This window comes from Marmota marmota, unplaced genomic scaffold, assembly GCF_001458135.2.
Source record: "Marmota marmota marmota unplaced genomic scaffold, marMar, whole genome shotgun sequence".
Classification (NCBI taxonomy): domain Eukaryota; kingdom Metazoa; phylum Chordata; class Mammalia; order Rodentia; family Sciuridae; genus Marmota; species Marmota marmota.
In genome coordinates this window covers 25753798-25773864 of record NW_026000057.1, presented here as the reverse complement: position 1 = coordinate 25773864, position 20067 = coordinate 25753798, and the positions used below count along the sequence as shown (strand labels likewise).

Sequence of the window (20067 nt, the reverse complement as noted above, 5' to 3'; positions counted from 1 at the left end):
TAACTCCACCTTCCTTAAAGTAACAGCTGAATGTGGGAAAGATAGATTAAGAGTTTCTTGGAGATTACCTAAAAGAAGTATTCTGATAAGAACAGAAAGCCCCCTTGGTCACCTACCCATTTTGTTGCTTAATGTCACCCTGGGATCCTCTTCTCTGTCCCTCTGCTAGCTCGTGAGCAGTCTCGGAACACACGCTGGTGACTGTGGGCTGCCGTGGGACATTAACTGCAGTTTTACCAGTGCTCAGTGCAGATGAACACTGGTCAGCACTAAGATTGGCGTTAACATGCAGTCCAGATGCAGAGAATGGGGGAGGAGTGACAGCAGTCACAGGTGGAGGAGAAGCATGTGATGAAGTGGTTGCATGAGCTGGGGTGAAGGCAGACGATGGTGATGGGATGGATGTGACTTTTTGTGAAGACACAGAACCAAAGGGCCGTGGTGCCTTATTGTAGGCCATGTTGGTTGTGGAAGTGACTTTGGACACAGCAGGAGATGTAATGGGCACAGGTTTAACTACTTCTTTAGGTTCTCCCTATGTGAAATAAAAATAAACATACACAAAACACGCCAATACATGCAAACATAGTCACTGAAAAGAATGCACAGCTGATTTTTAAAAAGACAAACAAAATTATGTTAGAAGCTCAAATATCACACATTTCCAGTAAAAACAATGATTTGATATAGCATAACATGCACACTAACTGGTCCCAGCATGCATAACATGGAGGTGTATACTAAGCATATTTTTATTTATAAAAATAAAAGGAATTCCAAAATATTTAGTAAACAGCAGGGAAACCATCAAGAAGCATCAAGGCCATCTAAGTATCAATTTAGCTACATTACAAAGGAGAAGTTTTTAAATACCCAATAATAAACAAAACATTGCTAACTGAAATGTTTTTAAAATAACCAGAGCTTCAATTATAATTCCATCTTTCAAACATGTTTAATTTCTTTCTACAGTACGATTACTTGATTCATGCCGAAGCGGCACATTTCAAACTCTCCCATTTAAAAATGAAGGATGAAATAATTTTCATCTAACTCAGAAACATATACATTCTAATTATCTTAAATAAAGAATTTTTTTAAAAACTTAAACAGATAAACAAACCTAAGTCTTTCCTCCTATAATCCACGTGTTCTCTCTCTCTGAATGTTTTAAGATATGATTCAGAGATAGAATTCTTTCCCTTTTCCAAAATAAATATTTAATAGTTTCAAGAGGAAAAAATTATCTTAGATATTTCCTCATTACCATTAGCCAAAGAAAAAAATAACTCGTAAGAAAGATCAATTCTTGGGATTGGGGCTATAGCTCAGTGGTGGAGTCCTTGCCTTGCAAGTGTGAGGCACTGGGTTTGATCCGCAGCACCACATAAAAATAAATAAAGATATTGTGTCCATCTACAACTAAAAAATATTTTTTTAAAAAAAGAAAGATCAATTCTTCCTAAGATTAACAGAATTTATCAATCTTTATCCCAAAGCATATTTACTAATGTTCTTCAAAAATCAAATTAAGCCTATATAATATTCAAAAATAAATCTCTATTTACCATCTCAAAAGAAAAATTTTAAGAAAACATATACAATGATAACTCTAATATGTTTAATTTTAAGAAAAAAATAATCTAAATGAATCTTAACAACAAGAAAGCTAATTGAGAAAAATAAGTAGCTTAAGGCCTAAGTAAATCAATGTAATAAGTAATTCAATGAAAAGGAAAAAAAAAAGAGAGAGAAACTTAAAAAATATATAAATCAAATGTAGATGAATAATGGTTTGGGACAATTTGAGAATGTATTTGAGAAAAAAGGGTACTTTCCAATAACCTAATTCAAGAATATTCTGAAATGTAATTTTTGGTTGTTATTAATGATTTATTATGATACACATTTTGAGTAATCACTTATTTTTCTTAGCAAACAAATGAATAAAGATGGAAAATTTTAAATTAAATATAAAAGAAGAAATTTGGATATAAATTATTAATAACATTGGCTTTAGAAATAACGTTTTAAAATAAAGGTACAATTACACATGATAATTCTGCATGTGTTGATTTCCATTTTCCCCTTCTTCCTTTTTTTATTTTTTTGGTACCAGGGACTGAATACAAGGGCGATTTACCACAGAACCACACCCCCAGCCTTTTTCATTTCTTATTTTAAGAAAGGATCTCACTAAGTTGTTTAGGGTCTTGTTAATTTACTGAGGCTGACTTTGAACTAGTGATCCTCCTGCCTCAGCCTCCTGAGTTGTTGGGATTACAGACATGTGCCACTGTGCCCAGCTTCCTCTTCATTTTTAAGAAAGAAAATGATGGGAATTGTAAGACTATAAATTAAATGTCTGTATGGCCTGAGACCAAAATAGAAATTATAGAAACTCAGGAGGAACAATCATGTGGTAACCTACTGATGCTAGATTAGAAACGCACCTTTGGAACAGAAGCTGGTTCAGGCTTGGGTGTTGCAGATGCTCTGGTGGAAAAAAGAAAAAAAAGCCATGAATTTTTGCAAACCTATAATTTCTTATTAGTGTATAGTTTATTATAATATATCGATTTATGGTATATCACCAGAATTTATATTTTCATAATTCCTAGTTTTGTCTATTCATAATTAAGTCAAACACTGCAAGAACCAACGTCCTTACACACAAAGTACTCATTAGCAGTTCACTATAAACTCAAATGAGGAAAGATAAGTATCAATCTTGTTTGCTAACACCCCTTTTTCAATCTTTAAATTGAGGCTATTCCCCCTCTTAAAGCATAAGGTAAAAACATGACACCTTAAACCTTGAGAGGTTCCTCAACCATCTAACTTGAATCTTAATCTTTAGCAGTAACTGCCTTTTCTCCTAATATCCATGAACATAACCACAGGGTGCTGGGTCTGTGAAGATGATTCAGGTTGAACTGAATCACTGAATGAGTATTTTGTATTTATATTCTTAAGTGTTTATGCAAATTAAAGTATTTACTATTCTAAGAAATAAATAGTAATTTCTTCCACTAGGCTATACTTTTAATAAAGGCAATGAGAATGTGCCATCTTTATAACTTCGCACAGTGCCTGGCATGTAATAGGTCATCAGTAATGAGTGTTGAAGGCAGAGAGGAAAGACAGACAAAAATCCATGCATATAAATTGAATATTTACAAATTCCAAGTGAAACTTTATTTTTAACATATGTTTTCTGGCACTATATACATTTTGGTTAGTGTGAACTAAACAGCAACAACTGGTTTGGAGGAATTATATAATCATGACAATAATGAAAGTAAAAAGTATTATTGTCCTCATTTTCAAATGAGAAAATTCAAGTTCATGTAAACTGCTTTGGAAGGCATGGAAGCCCTCTGTTTTTATACATTACTGTGTACTAGCTGTATTCAACTAACACAATGACTGAGAAAACCAGGGATACTTTACTCAATGCTAAGGTGTGGGTTACACTTAATATGCCAGAAGCAATTACACTCCTCTCATATCAGACAGTCTGAGGATAAGCCATAAGGTGCATAATTTAAGAAATGTAAGCATAATAGGTAAATACTATGTGATAATAATTTTATTCTACAAACCAAGAGATTGTTTTACTTAGAAAGACAATAGATCACAATTAAAAGACACTAGGACAGGATATTGGATCTCCATGAGCATAACCTAACAATGAACTCTGATCAACACATTCAGCAGCAACTGAATTTTCCAACAACTACTAATTTGGTTCGCTAGGGCAGGCACTAACTGAACAATTGGCTAACCTAATGGAAGGCCACAATGGATGCTAACATTCAATTACAGCAATAGGTTCTACTCTGTGCAGTTGCACAACTTTCCATGGGTACTCAGACAATTTCTCTTAGCTGAAAGGGTTATTATAACAAGCAAAGGAAACAAGTTCAAGTACAGAACAGTGGAATCTTCCTTTCATTGAAATTTCACAATACGATGTAATTGCAAAGGGTTTACTTATTAAAACCACCCAAAACATTACTGAAAGTTTGCCAAAGCATAGAAGCCAGTATTCTTTTTCATCTGAACACTTTAAAATACATGGAGCACTTCTAAAAACATAAAAACAATTGGTGAAAAAGAACATGATATTTAACAGTTGCTAGATCTTTAAACATGGGATAAAATACATATATTCTATGTCTAGAAAAACAAACTTCTTTGTTTTTTAGAGCTGTTAGCTCTAATTTAAAGAGTATAAGCAACAACAATGCCCCAGAATGGTTCGTTTCATTACATTTGGAATCCAATCAATGTATTTTGTTCTGAACAAACAGAATGAGTCCTAACATAATTTACCATGTAAAGTTCTACAGAAATACAGTTTGAAATTTTGAATGCACACAAAAAATTTAAATCTGCAATTTAAATATGGGCCCAATTTGTGTCCTGATAAAAACGTCTTACAAGTGCAATGACGTGAATTAAGACAGGGAAAGAAAGGGCAACATGCCTTCAAAAACCTAGGACTGAACTCATTACACAAACACCCTTTTCAAGGAGGGGAAAAGAGACAGGCATGTAATTAAATGTCAAATAAAATTGTCAACACTAGATGTAATAAAAATTAGTTTTCTTGTTTTAAAAACTAACCACCAAATGAGTCATAGAATTATTAAATTCTGAAAAGATTCCTTACTATTTATTTATTTATTTATTTGGTGCTTGGGATTGAATCCAGGGCCTTATGCATGCAAAGCAAGCACTCTATCAACTGAGCTATGTCCCCAGCCCCAGGTTCCTTATTTTATTACATGGCAATCAGGGGGTTGTTAAGACTTCTGTATGAATATTTATAGAAGTTTATAATTTCAGCAAAATTTTGAACTCTTCAGTTAAAATGGATGCTAACATTCAGTTACAGCAATAGGTTCTACCCTGTGCAGTTGCACAACTTTCCATGGGTACTCAGACAATTTCTCTTAGCAGAAATCTCTTAATTTCTTAGCTGAAATTCTCTTATCTTTACTCCGAAAAGTAAAGTAACACATTTTAGTGTGTTACTTTACTTTTTGGAGTAAAGATAAGTCATTTACATTAAAAGCATGTACCAAAATCTGTATTGTAGTAGTTATATTTGAAAAGATCAGTAGGCTACAAAAATTTTAGACATGAGTATAATTAGACTTTTTTTTTAAAAAAAATACTTTTTAGTTCTAGATGGACACAATGACCTTTGTTGTATTTATTTATTTTTATGTGGTGCTGAGGATCAAATCCAGTGCCTCCCAAGTGCCGGGCAAGCACTGCACCATTGAGCCACAACCCCAGCCCCACAATTAACACATTTTTATGACACTAAAAGTATTGTAGTTCAAGAAATTTATAATCCATTACAAATGAAACCTATAAAACATAAAAAACAAAGATACTAGTTTTAAAAAGCAAAAGTTACTATTCATCAAAGAACAGAATAAAAAGATATACCACCTTTTCCTTACAATTGTATAAAGATTTAAAAAAATATATTAATATATAATACTTGTGAGAATACTTATATGTTACTGGGAGATCTATGTAACTCTTTTGGGAAATACTTTGGTATTTAATAGTAAAAAATTAGAAACAAAATATTAAATACACAACAAGAAAATGGCTAATTGGAATATAACCACCAATGAAAGATGAAACAATTAAAATATTCTTAAAGAAGAATCTTTCATTGCATGATAAAATGTTTCCTTTATATGATACCAAGCATGATACCAAGTAATGATAAATATATGAAAAAAAAATGGGTGAAAACACAAAAATTTTAGAAGAGGGTCTCTCTAAGTGATATCTTATACAATGTACATGCACTACTTTTTGTAATTAGAAAACTATTTCTCAAAGCACATTTCATGGAAAACGACTTCCCCCAAAACAAAATACACACACAAACATGTTCTGTTATCAAAGATATCTGGAAAATATGGAGTTAAAGTTACACAATATCTTTAGCTGCTAAACTTCTCAGAGACTCTAAATGCCTAAAAGAAGAGCAGACTATGGATTATTGCCCATACACTTTGAAGGAGAACTCATTATTTAAGAAACATTTCTCAAGATTGGAGTTGGGAGGGGTGGCCCTCTGGGAAACACTAATATATAACCAAGGAACAAGTCTGTAAAGTCTGAAATGTTTACTTGAGTCCCACAGTGGCTAAACTTAAAGGAAAGAAATATTACAGTCCTTAAAATTCTCAAAAAAGTTTTTATTATACAAATTATCTTTTTTAATGAAACTACTGCTTTCTTGAACTTTATGTTTAATAAGATACTCAAAGCCTATGAACATAATTTAACCAAAGTTTAAGGAAGAAAATTCTATTTCTTCATCAAACTGGAATATCAATTTTCAATAGTGCCCAGGGAGAAAGTCCTAACATAATAAGAAGAAAAAGCATTTTTCAAAATTAAATTAATCATAATTATGGTTTTCTTTTTCCTTTAGACAAATATTGTCAAGAAAGTGTTCTTTTAGAAATGGCACCGGTTCCATGAAAAAGACTATTTTTCAAAGATATTTAAATAAATGAATGGTTAAAAACTGAGGAGTAATTATAAAAAATTATTCTTGCATTTTTCTCTTCATTCATAATAGGATAATATATCTCCCCTTTGAACCACAGTAATCATCACAAGTCACTTTCATGTAGTGTGTGAGTTTCAAACCACCGGAGAGCTGGCAATGGCTTAGTGCCACAGGCTCAACAATTTGCTTATTGTTCTCTCTCCCCTTGGTGTGAAGCCACTGTACAGGAGTAGGCCATGATGGTGAGATATGAGTGCCTTAGCTCAGTCCCACCCTTGGCTTGTGGAATTCAAAGAACAAAGCCATCAGTGTGGCTCAAACAATCTATTTGAAAGTTGATTGGTTCTTATAAAAACAGTATCCAAAATAAAAATCCTTGATTCATTATAACCAGATTCAGAGTTTCTGAATAGTTGAAAGGAGTTCTGATTCATGACAGATTTATTAAAAATTAGAAATGTGATGTCCTAGTTAGAATAATAAATAGGGGAAAAATTAATGAATTAGCAATGTCTCCATCATGAATTAGATTCAAAAGAATCAAGCAAAACTTCATCTTACAAACACCCAACAAATGATGCTATACCTAAATTATGCTTTTAACCAATGCATATATTTTTTTAAACTGCTTCACAAAATAACATGTTATTTAGTTAATAAAATATCCATGAATGAATTTTCATATTAGTGTTTAATAATGAGGAATTAGGCAACAGAACCAAACTGATAAAATTATTCACACTGCTCACTGTCTTGGCGACTCCTTCAATCACATCTAATATACTAAACTCATAAACAGTCATACAGTAAAGAGTAGGGTGTGTGGTTCATCTTCTATGAGATGAGTTCTATCAAAGTTTCCCACAGCATGGCCATCTTTGGGCCCACTGACCTTAGGACCCAAAAACACTAGGGCACATCATTAATCACTTTAATTGCAAAGTTGTCAATTTGCAATAACAAAGACACTCCAGGGGGAAAAAGTAAGCACTCTATAGAGTGCAGAGATGTCTCTTTAAACAATTTCTCCAAACTTTATTGCTCTTTCATTCAATCTTCTATCCCCAAATCTCAAACCCTAAACATTTAGATCACACTGTTCCAGTGTTTTATTTTTTTAATCCAAAATGACTTAAAAATATGTAAATATTGTATTTCCTACAAATGAAGATTATAGTGTGCATCATTATGCACACTATAACAGCTTTTAGCTTATCAAAGGCTGCGCTCACCACACACACACACACACACACACACACACCACACACATACTCTCACTTTTGCTCTGCCTTTTTGCATCTTCTCTATCTTACTACAAGAACTAATAGAGTAGATTGTTCCCCCTAGTGAGAGAAAGAAATAATCCAAAGTTGGACAGACTTTCTGAAGAGAGAAAGAAGGAAAGAGGACACAAGCAGGGGAACTGCTCTTGCCCACCTGAGTACATGAGGTACCCTGTGCTTGTGGCTCCATTTAAATCAGGTGAGGCTCTGATACATATTCACGATGACAGTTACCACTTGATAAGTACTTCCTTAGGTAAGAATGAGTGTTTCTGTTGTAATGATCCTTTTCAGGTGGCTAAAACAGACGATGAAGGTTTGACAAGAAATTTTCATCAACCAGTTATAAATCAAGCTAAGGAGCTGATGGATGGATGCAAAGGAACAAGGAGAAAGGAGGAAGTAAGTTAGTTCTACTGAGCTTCCCTGATCCAAAAAGGGTATACCAGTTTCAAGGAGGAAAAGAATGGGGTGGGAGAGCATTAGATTAAATTCTAAAAGGTTAAATAAATATCTGCCATTATTACAAATAATGAGAGCATAAAAGTCAGCAATACAACTATCATTTACTGGGCTCAACAATGAATTAAAGGCTATATATATATATATATATATATATATATATATATATATATAAATAATATGGTGTTTAGGTTACAAAAAGAAAAACTTAGAAGTGTTAAATAACTCTCATCATTAGTAAGTTTAACACCAATGTCCACGTTTTTCCCTAAATATTAATCTCATAGCAAACAATGCTAGTTCTTTAATAAATATTTCTTCCACTTATGGTATACTGCTTTATTTTCTGTGACTGAAGACTGAACACTGATCAACTTAAATAACCAGTTTTGGTGACAGTTTTGTGTTACTTGACATCTCCCACTTGAGATCATCTTTTCATCTGTCCATCCATCAAATAGTTATTGAGCTTTAAAAACAGTTCCAGAAATTGGAAACAAAGTGGTAAACAAGTCAAAGTTCAGGCTAGAACCTACAATGTAACATAGGAAGCAGACGTGTCAATATAATAAGATAGCTGCATATGATACACATGCTAAGAAAACGATCACAGTAACAAGAGTGTAAGTGATATTACCCTGACTAGTTACTTCAAAGTTTAAATAGTTAATGCCTAAATACTTAAAAATCTCTCAGAAACAAACTATTTTGCAAGGTGGCAATTCAAGCTAATTTAAATAGTATAAGAGGAACTCTAGATTAAATAAGAGCTACCTTAAATTTATAAAAACAATTTTATTCCAAATAATCCTGTAATATAAGTGCTAGTGTCTTACTTTACAGATGAAAAATTGAAATATAAAAGGGTAAAATTAAAAGTCATCCATCTAGTTAGGAGTGGGAGACTTATTATCCCAAGGCTTATTCAAAGACTTCATTTTTCAACACAAAACAAATTTCATCCATTTTAAAGATATGAATCAACCCAAGCAAAAAGGCTTTCCAGTGATTCCTTCTTTTCTAACCTCTCAGTAAGGATGTGGTTATTTTGTAGAAAAACCTCCAATATATATGGATACAAGTACTCTTCAAAGGTAACAAGAATCCAAAATTATTAGAGACTAGTTTCATAGAAGAATGAGAATCAACTAAAATATCATTCTACTCAATATGAAGGGAGGGATTTTTAAAAATTAACTGGGGCAACCCTCAAATTGACCTTGTGATATTCCACATAAACGGATTTGGTCAAGGCCTAAATCTTCTAGAATATTCCAAAAAAGATGTATCGATTGTTGTCTTTATGTATATTTATTTAAAAAATTATCACATTAATAATAAGTATTTTTGTATAGTCTCTCATTTATTTCTGCAAATCTTAAAATTATCTTTAAATTTTGTGCAAAATTTCACAATATTTACTTGACTTCAGGGGGAAGAAATTCATTTTTTTACTCTATGTTTATTTCCACAATATTTTTTTATATTTATTTTTCAGTTGTAGTTGGACACAATACCTTCATTTTATTTATTATTATGTGGTGCTGAGGATCGAACCCAGGGCCTCCCACGTACTAGGTGAGTGTTCTACCATTGAGCCACAACCCCAGCCCTCCACAATATTTTATGAGGATAAAAAAAATTCCATCTATCCATTGTGCCTCATGTCCACACTCAAAATAACTTGAGAGGAAAAACAGCACTTTCTGGCTGGTATTTAAAAATATTCAAGTCAAAAAAGAATATTAAAAATATTCTATGATAGACATGCTCAAGTTTAAGTAAAAGGAATTTCAAAGATCAGAATAATTCAGTTTTACTATTAATACAATTCCATTATTGTGAAAATATCATTTTAATAAAGGGTTTTATATAAAGAATAATTTATTATGTCCCATTGTAAAGAAATGACAAAATTTATTGTAAATGGCCAGACAGTAAATATTTTAAGCTTTGTGAGCCACATTATCTCTAATTCATCTACTTAGCTCTGCCACTGAGGAAAGAAAGAAGATGCAAATAAAACCTAAATGAATGAGATGGCTGCATTCCAATAAACTTCATTCATAAAAACAGGTGGTAGGCAAGATTTGGCCTGTAAGAAATAGTTTGCCAACCTCTGGTTTAGATCATTTTATAATTTAGATTATAACAAATGTTCTAGAAAGTAAACTCACATGACCACAGCTCCTTTGGTTTCTAAGCCTCATAACCATTCCTGAACAATGAAAAGCCCAACATATTCAGGCATCCATAAGCATCAGAAATAAGAGTTAAATTTCCATTATTCCTTCTGTGTTATATGATACCACTTTTCAGTTCCTCTGTCCTACTTTATTTCAAACTTTTATACTGAGTGCAAATGAATGAAACATCTAGACTTCCAAATCACCCATTCAAATGAAATTCACACTGCACAGCGCTGATTCCAAAGTTTAGTTGAAGGGACAGATATTATTGGACTAGGATAACATTTTAAGCCCTATTTTTAACTCCGCTACTCAGAACCTCAGTTTATTTGCTAAGAGATTACTAAATACCTCTTATCTTCTGATTCCATATACTATAAATGGGACTATTAGTAATGTAATTAAAAATATTCTAAAAGAACAAGTAAGATTTACCATGTTTTTCATTCTTTCATCTCTCTCCTCCCCCTCTTTCCCATCCCCTTCTTTTTCCTTCTTCCTCTCTCTTTACTGGGGAGTGAATCCAGGGGTTTTTATACTATTCAGTTATATTTCCAGTCATTTTAATTTTTAATCTACTAAGGCTGGCCTCAAACTTGTTATCCTCCTGCCTCAGCCTACCGAATATCTAGAATTACAGATATGCATCATGACAGGCTTGTACCATGCATTATCATGAAAGAGAAGAGGCTGACAAATATAATTCTCCTCTTTCCCATCAAACTCTACACTTTATTTCTTATCAGCCACAGGCTATAATAACTTTAGAACTGACAAAAGCAAGCAAAGTATAACAGAGTTATATTCCCTGAAAATCTACTAGCTTCACATCTTCCTTTAGGCACCACTGATAAGTACAAACTTCCACTTAATGTATCTTCCCTTCTAGTTGTAATCAGGTAGGAAAAAAAAGCAATATTTTTATTCACATAGTACTTCAATACCAATATGAAAATAACAGAACTTGAAAAGCAAATGATCTGCCTGTGAAACCGAGTTCCATTTATATGTCTACATTTTACTGGCTCTATTGAGACACTACTACAACGCCCCTGAAATAAATATGGTTCATATTAGGAGAATACATATCAATAATAAATGATACCTATAACTATATTTATGCACAATTCAGCAGCAAATATAAAGTTAACTGCTTCAGGAAAACCTTGGTAAGATCAAATGCTAGCAAAGATCATATAGAGGATAAAAGTGGTATTTTCCAGACAATTCATAATCTGAAGTCTATCTTCTTAATTTTTTCATCGTTTTAGGGAAAGCTTAGAACCCTAAAGAGACAAAAAGATCTTGCTAAGCTCTCTCTTAATCAAGCTCTTCATTGATACTGAGTGATTCTTTGAGAAATGGGATAAATAGCTAAATGAAGATTGCAAGCTTATGTTACCAAGAAAAGAAATTAGGTACTGGTTGGCATAATGATAATGGTACTGCCTCCCTTGCAGAACTGCTTTGCAGAATGTGAGCAGGGACAAATGTTGATGTAGAAGACTGTCTAAGTAGACTACTAGACCCTGCAGCTCTGGAAATTGTTCTGTTCCTGATTATATACTGTTCCAATTACATTATCTACTAGGATAAATTTCAAAACAACAACAAAAAAATCTAGAGATGAGCAAGAAAATATCATTATTGAGCACTTACCAATGCCAATTTCACTTAGCTTATTACATAAATTATTCTTCCTGAGGAAGTAGCATTGTTTTAATTTTAAATAGAGAAAGCAGAATTTCAAACAGACTAAGTAATATGATCACAAATTAGAATTTGATAGTGGCAGAATCACAATTTGAACCCAAGTCTTCCAGATGCTATTACTTTTTAAGGAATAACATCAAACAAAGTGAAAGTCATAAAATTAAACTCTGGTAAAGGAGTAGAGAGAGTGATGATTTTAAACAGTGAATAACTATTAACTTTCAATTAACTATAACCACTCATTTTCAATCACAATACTGTGATTGAAACAGAATAATTTCTGTTATAATGTGATTGAAAATGAATAAGCTAAAAATGAATTTATGAAATGTCATCTTTGATTTAATTAATATAAACACAAGTTACTGTATGATATACACACATACATATCCATGTGAATGGATAGACTGTTTATGTATCTAGTGCACATTTTACAGTTTGGACAATATTTAAATAAGCGTTTAAGTTTTTCAGAAAATTCCCAGCTGAAGCTTAATAAAAAGATTAAAAAACAAATAGATAGGTCTCAGCCCATTCCTTATTTTTCCAGAGTTGTACATATTTTTATCCATAGCAACTGAAATTCTCTAATGACTTCATTTTGCAGCAGGATGGGACTAGAAGTTTCTTAATGAATATCTTCTGTAATGTCAACCTGTGTATGTGCTTGAAACAGCAACCAGCTTCTGAGATTAGAAGCCATGTGGATCCCAAGGTACATCATATGATCTTCTTGTGGGTATGGATCTAGAATCCTATGTTTATACCTCCTCATCTTCACAGTCTTGAGCAAATAAAGGAACTTACATCACAGTCCCCATCACAACTATTAATGGCTATTTGCTACCAATGACTCAAAATTAATTAGATTTTTTTACTTTAGTGTGCCTAGTGATGCAGGGAGTGGTGTATACTGAGCATTTATAATTACTGAAATAATCATAATGGTTCCTGCACAATTTGATTTTAACCACATATTCACACAATATGTGCATAATCAGTGCATAATACATTTGTTACAACATGTAACTATTCTTTAATCAGGCTGTATTTTCATAAACAACCTTATATTATGGTCAGATTCTAGTTCCTATTAAACACTAGATTTGTCATGATTAGAATTGGCCTTCTATATTACCATAATTATTTAAATAAGTACCTTATCATTCATGAGTGATATTTATTATACCAGAGTCAATTTAAGTTCAAAGAAAACATCTGTGTTATATCTTTTTTTCCTAAATTAATTTCATGAATTTATTAAATCATTCCACAAATATTTATTGAATCTCTGATGGAACAGGCTCTGCTGTAGGGAGTTGGACAATAGTAAAAATAAAACACAAAATCCCTCCTTTGAAAGTGCTCACTTGTACTTGGGAGAGGTAAACAAAAAACAAGCAAGCAAAATATGTCACGTGGTAGGCTGGGAATGTAGCGCCCGGGGTTTAACTCCCAGCACCATGTAAAAGATGAAAAAAGGTCATGTGGTGATAAGTACTATGGAGTATGTTATGGTTTGGATATGAAATGTGCCCCCAAAGGCTCATTCAAGGCTTAGTCCATGACTAGTGGCACTATTGGGAGGTGGAGTGACTTTTAAAAGTAGAGCCTAAAAGAAGGATGTTAGGCAACAGGGGTGTGTTCTTGAAGAAGATACTGGGATCTCCAGTTCCTCCTCTCTTTTGATTTCCTGGTCATCATGAAGAGAGCAGCTTCTCCATCACCTGCTCCTTGCCAAGTCCCTCAAGCAGGAATGGGGCATTTGAACTAAAATGGTTCCAGGAATCTCAACTGGGGAACAGCAAGAGATAAAGCTAGCAACAGCAGGGAGATAGAACAATTAAGGTACATAAAACCTTTATAAGGATTTGTATTCCTTTATGAATGAAATACAAAAGTATCTCTTTTAGCACAATACTTCATTAGAAGAAAGTTAAACTAAATCCCAGTGCTGAACAATAAATTCGCCTGTTTACACTTTGAACTGTATAAACCTGCTTATTAACTGAGAAGGAAAAGGATTAAAATTGCCAACTTATAACATATCTTAATAAACAAAATGCAAATAGAAATTAACAAAATACCTAATTGTTCTTGCTCTTTTTAAAGTGTGAGATATGGTCTTTGTGGTTCATATTTGCATGCACCCTGAATTATGCTAATAATGGAGGCAGAATTTTGCCAGTAACTTTTTCTAGGCATCCTTCTCTTTTTCTATTCATATCTTGGCTAAAAACATTAAATTACAAGGTGTTTGTTTTTTTTTTAAATAAAGAGGGTATTTTTAGGTATTTCAATAAAATTCCATTATTCAACATAGCCTTATTAGGAATACACAGTTAGTCTGCTATCTCTTGTGGAGAACCTTATGAAATGAAAACTTTTCATTCATAACTCTCAACTTAGTTTTCCCCAGTTAATTTAACATTAAAATTTTTTGATAATTTTAGACTTTTTAAAAATCTATTTACTCAAAGTACTTAAAAATAAACGATCAAAAGTGGATATTCTAGCAATAGATAGGCTAGATTTGTTCTTGTTTAATAATTTCTAGATGAGTCCTTAATTTCACATTCATTGATTAGTAAGTAGAATCTTACTCTCATTACTGAATCTTAAATTAGTTCAAAGGTGATAATAATATACAAATCCAATAAAAAAATCAAGTAAATTTTTAAGTGTTTATTTTTAGAAGTTCTATTATTTGTGATTTACTTCACATTTATACCATTATAGAGAAAAAAAACCAAACCTCATTCAAGTGTTTCTTTTACTTCATAAGAAACTTTATTTTTCTTATATAAATTATTTTATTTATAAAGGAAGTTAGCATTGCTTATATATCTGGTTGATAATTTAATGGATTTTATAAAATACAGAATAAATTAAAATTCCAAAGCTTTTTAATATTAACAAAGTATTAGTATCTTTTCTTTGTATAAAGGAATCATATAAAACAAAAATTACATTGTCCATTCTGATACCTTTTCTACATTACAGATAGAAAATCTGAGACTACAGAAAATTAGGAACACATGATGCCTGATTCACCAAAAGATAAATTCTTTATCCTCTGAAAATTAATGTACCTTCTCTCCACCACTATTTGAATCTATTAGGAAGTGACCTAAAAGAACGCTTAGTATTACACTACTTATAATATATGTGACTCACCATGGAACTTCAAAACCCTAACTGGTCTCTACACCTGTTCAATGGATAAATCCTCTACGAAAAGCTTAAAAACTAGCAACGTCAAACTGCTATCAAAGTTTCTAAATGCTTATTCTGAATTTTAGTACTTATCTCATTGAAGACCAGACCAGGAACAAACATCAGACTAGGGCTGGGCCAATGCCCTACAAAACTACTTTAAACACGCTCTACCCAGTACAAATCTGAACATATAAAATACATATTTTTATATACAACCTGTGAAAATATATTCTGTTCTAGTTCAATACATTTACAAAAAAAAAAAGAAAGAAAATAAACAGCATAGGGGAGTTGGGGTGCTGCTCCTAACCCTATAAACTGAATGTGTAACCTCAGTATGATAAACACTAATCTGGACTCAAAGTCAGAGAACTCAGAAAAATCATTTAATAAACAGGAAGGCTGGCTAAGAGTGGTCATATACAAATGTTCACTGAATTGTACTGAAACAGTCCATTTGTAAAACAACATTAAACTACCTTTTTAAAATATATTTTTAGTTGTACATAAACACAATACCTTTAGTTTGTTTATTTATTTATTTTTATATGATGCTGAGTGTCTCACATAAGTGAGGCAAGCACTCTACTGCTGAGCCATAAACCCAGACCTCTAGTTTAACTTTTGAAAAGTGATGTATACAATAATATCCTCAAAGGCATAAAATAAACAGATCTAGAAACAATAATAATAATTAACACAAGGATCTGGCCAGGACATGTCTCTCATCCACAGGAATTTGCTTATGAAACTGAACTACAGCTAGGCATTGTGGCAAACACCTGTAATCCTAGCAACTAGGGAAGCTGAGGCAGGAGGATCACAAGTTCAAGACCAGCCTCAGAAACTTAGCAAGGCCCTAAACAACTTAGTGAGACCTAGTATCAAAAATAAAAAATAAAAGGGGCTGGGGATGTAGTTCAGTAGTAAAATGCCTCTGGGTTCAATTCCCTATACCAAAACAAAATAAACAAACAAAGAAAAACCCAAAAACTGAACTATATAATGGAGATTTCCCCTAACAATGGACGCAAATATAGAGAAGTCAAATATGATGGCTAACTCTTATGGTCAATAATCTGAAATGTACTAGATTCTATCGTAAAAGAAAAACATCACCTCTAATCTGATATTTTTCCTAACATGTGCTCTAATGATCCATGTGCTAAAATGATGCCACCTTGAAGGGCAAGGGAATCATATTAATTTCCTCTCTATGAAATTTGTGGAAGTATGTGAAATTTCACAAGTAACTTAGTTTACAGAAAAAAAAATACTATGTTCTATGCTGTGGTCTTTTCTCAAAAAATAAACCTTGACAGAATGACAATTATCAAGAACACAAGTAACAATAAATGTTGGCAAGGATGTGGGGGGAAGGCAGGACTAAGGATTGAACTCAAAGGCACTTTACCACTGAGGTCCTCAACTCTTTTTAAATTTTGAGACAAGTTTTGTGATACTTATGCCTCAGCGCCCCAAGTAGCTGGGATTATAGGCATGCATCACTGTACTCTGCCCAAAACACATGTTCCTATATATCCAACATGTCCCTTTCTTTTATTGGCATCACTAGTTATACCTAAAAGCCCAGTCATACATGGCAATAAAATATAATAATTAAAGATCAAAGTAGCAGCTGTGTTCAGGGACCACACCCAAGCCTGTTAGTGAGCTGCATACCTCAATTAATAACGAGATCCATATTTGAATAAAATTGAGCTTGCATTAAAATCTTTGTTCCCGTTTTGACACGCACAACATCTAAGAGCTTGGCTGCTTTCACCCATGGCCTTGTTTTCAGCTGTCTGTCACATAAATTTGCAATTTAGCATCTCACTGATCTCCTTGTTTTCTAGGGAACACTACCCCCCCCCAAAAAAAAAAACGAACGCTGTCATATGCTTATGCTTTGGTGTTTCTATGAAAACAAGATGCAGCATGACTCACTGCTCTTGGTGAATTACGTGCCTCATGTGAGTTTAGAAGAAAGAGAACAGCAGTTACATGTGCTAGGATACTGATGAGCATGGCTGTAAGAAGCCAGTTGTTTAGAGGAACATTTGTAGAGAAAGAGCAGTTGGTATAAACAGAATTAGACAGTAAGTCTGTGCTATGGTTTAGATGTGGTGTCCCCCAAAAGCTCACAGATGAAACAATACAAGAAGGTTTTGAGGAGAAATAATTGGGTTATAATCTTAACCCTATTGGTGAATTAATCCCTGATGGGATTAACTAGGGGCAGGTGGGGTATGGCAGGAGGAAATAGTTCATTGGGGACATAGCTATGGGGTATATATTTTGTATCTGGAGAGTGGAGTCTCTCTCTCTGCTTCTTGATCATCATGTGAGCTGCTTCCCTCCACCACACTCTTCTGCCATGTTGTTCAGTCTCACCTCGAGCCCTGAGGAATGCAGCCAGCTGTCTATGGACTTAGACCTCTGAAATCATGAGCCCTCATATAAACCTTTCTTCTTCTAAAGTTGTTCTAGTTGGGTCTTTTAGTCACAGCAGTGAAAAGGCTGACTAAAACAGTCTGGATCAGATAATTACAACTTTCCTTTTCAGAACCATCAAAAAATATTTGCTATAACCTAGATATCTGATGAGTCTGTGTTTAATAAAGTTAGATAAGAGAACTAGGCCAGTTTTTAAAATTTGACAAAATACTCAGTGATGGTTTGAGATTAATCATTGACAGATCATCCAAACTGACCTTCTACAGAATCAATATCAAAATCATACTAGATCTTTTTTCAATTTTTTAGGTTTCATAACTGCTAACAAACTGTTGTTCTATGTCAAACTATCACAATTTCCCACTAGTCCAATTAAAATCCTTATCCTATAAATTTATTTTCTTTTTTTACCAAAAATAATGAGCAGGAAAATCTATATAGACTCAAATATACCACTGCTGAAATGCTCTAGACAAAATAACAAACACAACAACAAAGTTCATTATAACTATCTGCAGAGGTGACCCAATGAATGGCCTTATAAAAAACACTCAAGAACAACATTCACATACGTAACTTGTTAAAATTTATACTACTCTCAGGAAATTGTCAGCTAATTTCACAGAAATGTCAGCTAATTTCACAGAAAAATGGAAAAGAGAGCTAATTTACATATAAGCTCATCATCTAGAATAAAAGAAGCAAACCAAACCTAAAAGCCCAAATTTTTATTCCCAAATTAGGGTGATGTTATAATCCTTGACTACATTTGAAATATTTTTAAGGTCCAACGTATAAAACAAGTAAAAGTATAGCTTCTGTCATTGAAGTACAAGCACAGGCTGGAAACTCAGAATGTTTTCCACTGGCCTCCTGGTAGTACCACCTAGGATAGTTCAGGAAAGAGCTTGATAAAGCTGGGTCCTCAAGTTTAAAGACAAGAAAACTGAAGTCTCAAAGAATAGGCTGAGAAGTTCCCTTTCTACTACACTTGAATGCTAGCCTTTTCTGGGTCTCTATTTTCTTATTTGAAAAGTAAGTATAATCATTCCCAATCATCTACCTCATCATTATACTTCATTATGAGAAAACAGCTAAATGTCAAGAAAATAAAAGCAGAAATTTGACTTGCAGCTAAGTAAGACTTAGGTCTCAATACCATCTTGTCAGCAGTTTGTCCATATAATTACTTGAGTTTCCTCATGTGTAAAAGAGATAAATACCACCAACCTCACCTGGTAATTCGTGGATTAAATGGGGCAATACATGTAAATTATCACACACTTTACCTGCAGCTTGTAGCTGATTAATAAAACAGACTAGAGTTTTTATATCATTTCAATGTATTTATAAAATGCATATACTTAACATTATAATCACTCTATAGAAGTTTCAGGAGCAAATTCATTATTAACAATCTTACCACTTTGGCATGTAGTGACTGAAATTAAGGACTGAAATGAAAAAATTTATAAGCTAAAGCAAGTGGGTTTTTCCACACTAATATTTTACCACATCACAATTCTATAATGAAATAATATTTGACAAACTTATGCACACAGGGAATAACTGGGTTTTTGTTTTCCCTCTCTATGTACCATAGGTTGAGCATTCTCTATCAAAATGCTTCATCACCAGAGTGTTTCAGACTCAGTAAAACTGAATAAGAATAAAGCAAAGAAACCCACCAAAACATCTACCAACACACCCATCTTTACTACATTTCTAGTTATCTCCCTCCTGCATCAGAAGCATGAATCAGACTAGAATACTCAGTCATCCATTTCAGCTGCCCTCTCAGCTTTCTTATGACCACTGTACACTTGTCTGATGTAATCCTGATGTGTGTTTCTACTGCCACCATATGAAACAAGATCACTCTTTATTAGCCAATTTCAACTTACTTCTATTTTATGAAGCAAAATCTAAGAGAAAAAAAGATTTTTTTCCTTCACTACTTTTTCTTAGAGTCTCTCTTATGGAAAATCTCCTATTCTGGCTTTGTGTTCATATAAAAAAGTATATATTAAAATTCAACTTTAACCTATAGGTTTTTATATCTATTTTTATTTAATTGGTCACATAATTCATAATCAGAAGTTAACTTTAATACTATCTCTTCAGGACTCCTAAATATGAACCAACAAGATTTACAGAGTTAGAATTCCATCTATTTCATTTTTAT

At 33.0% G+C, this 20067-nt stretch overlaps 1 protein-coding gene across 20 annotated transcripts in view; it reads right to left on the bottom strand.

Annotated features, from left to right (window-relative positions):
- Positions 1 to 20067, bottom strand: part of Pdlim5 (PDZ and LIM domain 5) — a 205717-nt gene that overhangs the window by 89953 nt on the left and 95697 nt on the right. For 7 of the 20 annotated variants that reach the window (XM_048813632.1, XM_048813633.1, XM_048813634.1 and 4 more), the window contains exons 3-4: positions 2454 to 2496; positions 117 to 208 (exon numbers count right to left, since the gene is read on the bottom strand). In XM_048813632.1, coding sequence (XP_048669589.1) covers positions 117 to 208; positions 2454 to 2496 — 135 coding nt within the window. Of the gene's footprint in view, positions 1 to 116; positions 536 to 2453; positions 2497 to 5469; positions 5476 to 7834; positions 7840 to 11285; positions 11553 to 13392; positions 13419 to 20067 lie in introns of those variants that run through there. The other 13 variants (XM_048813629.1, XM_048813630.1, XM_048813631.1 and 10 more) reach the window with 7 other exon arrangements.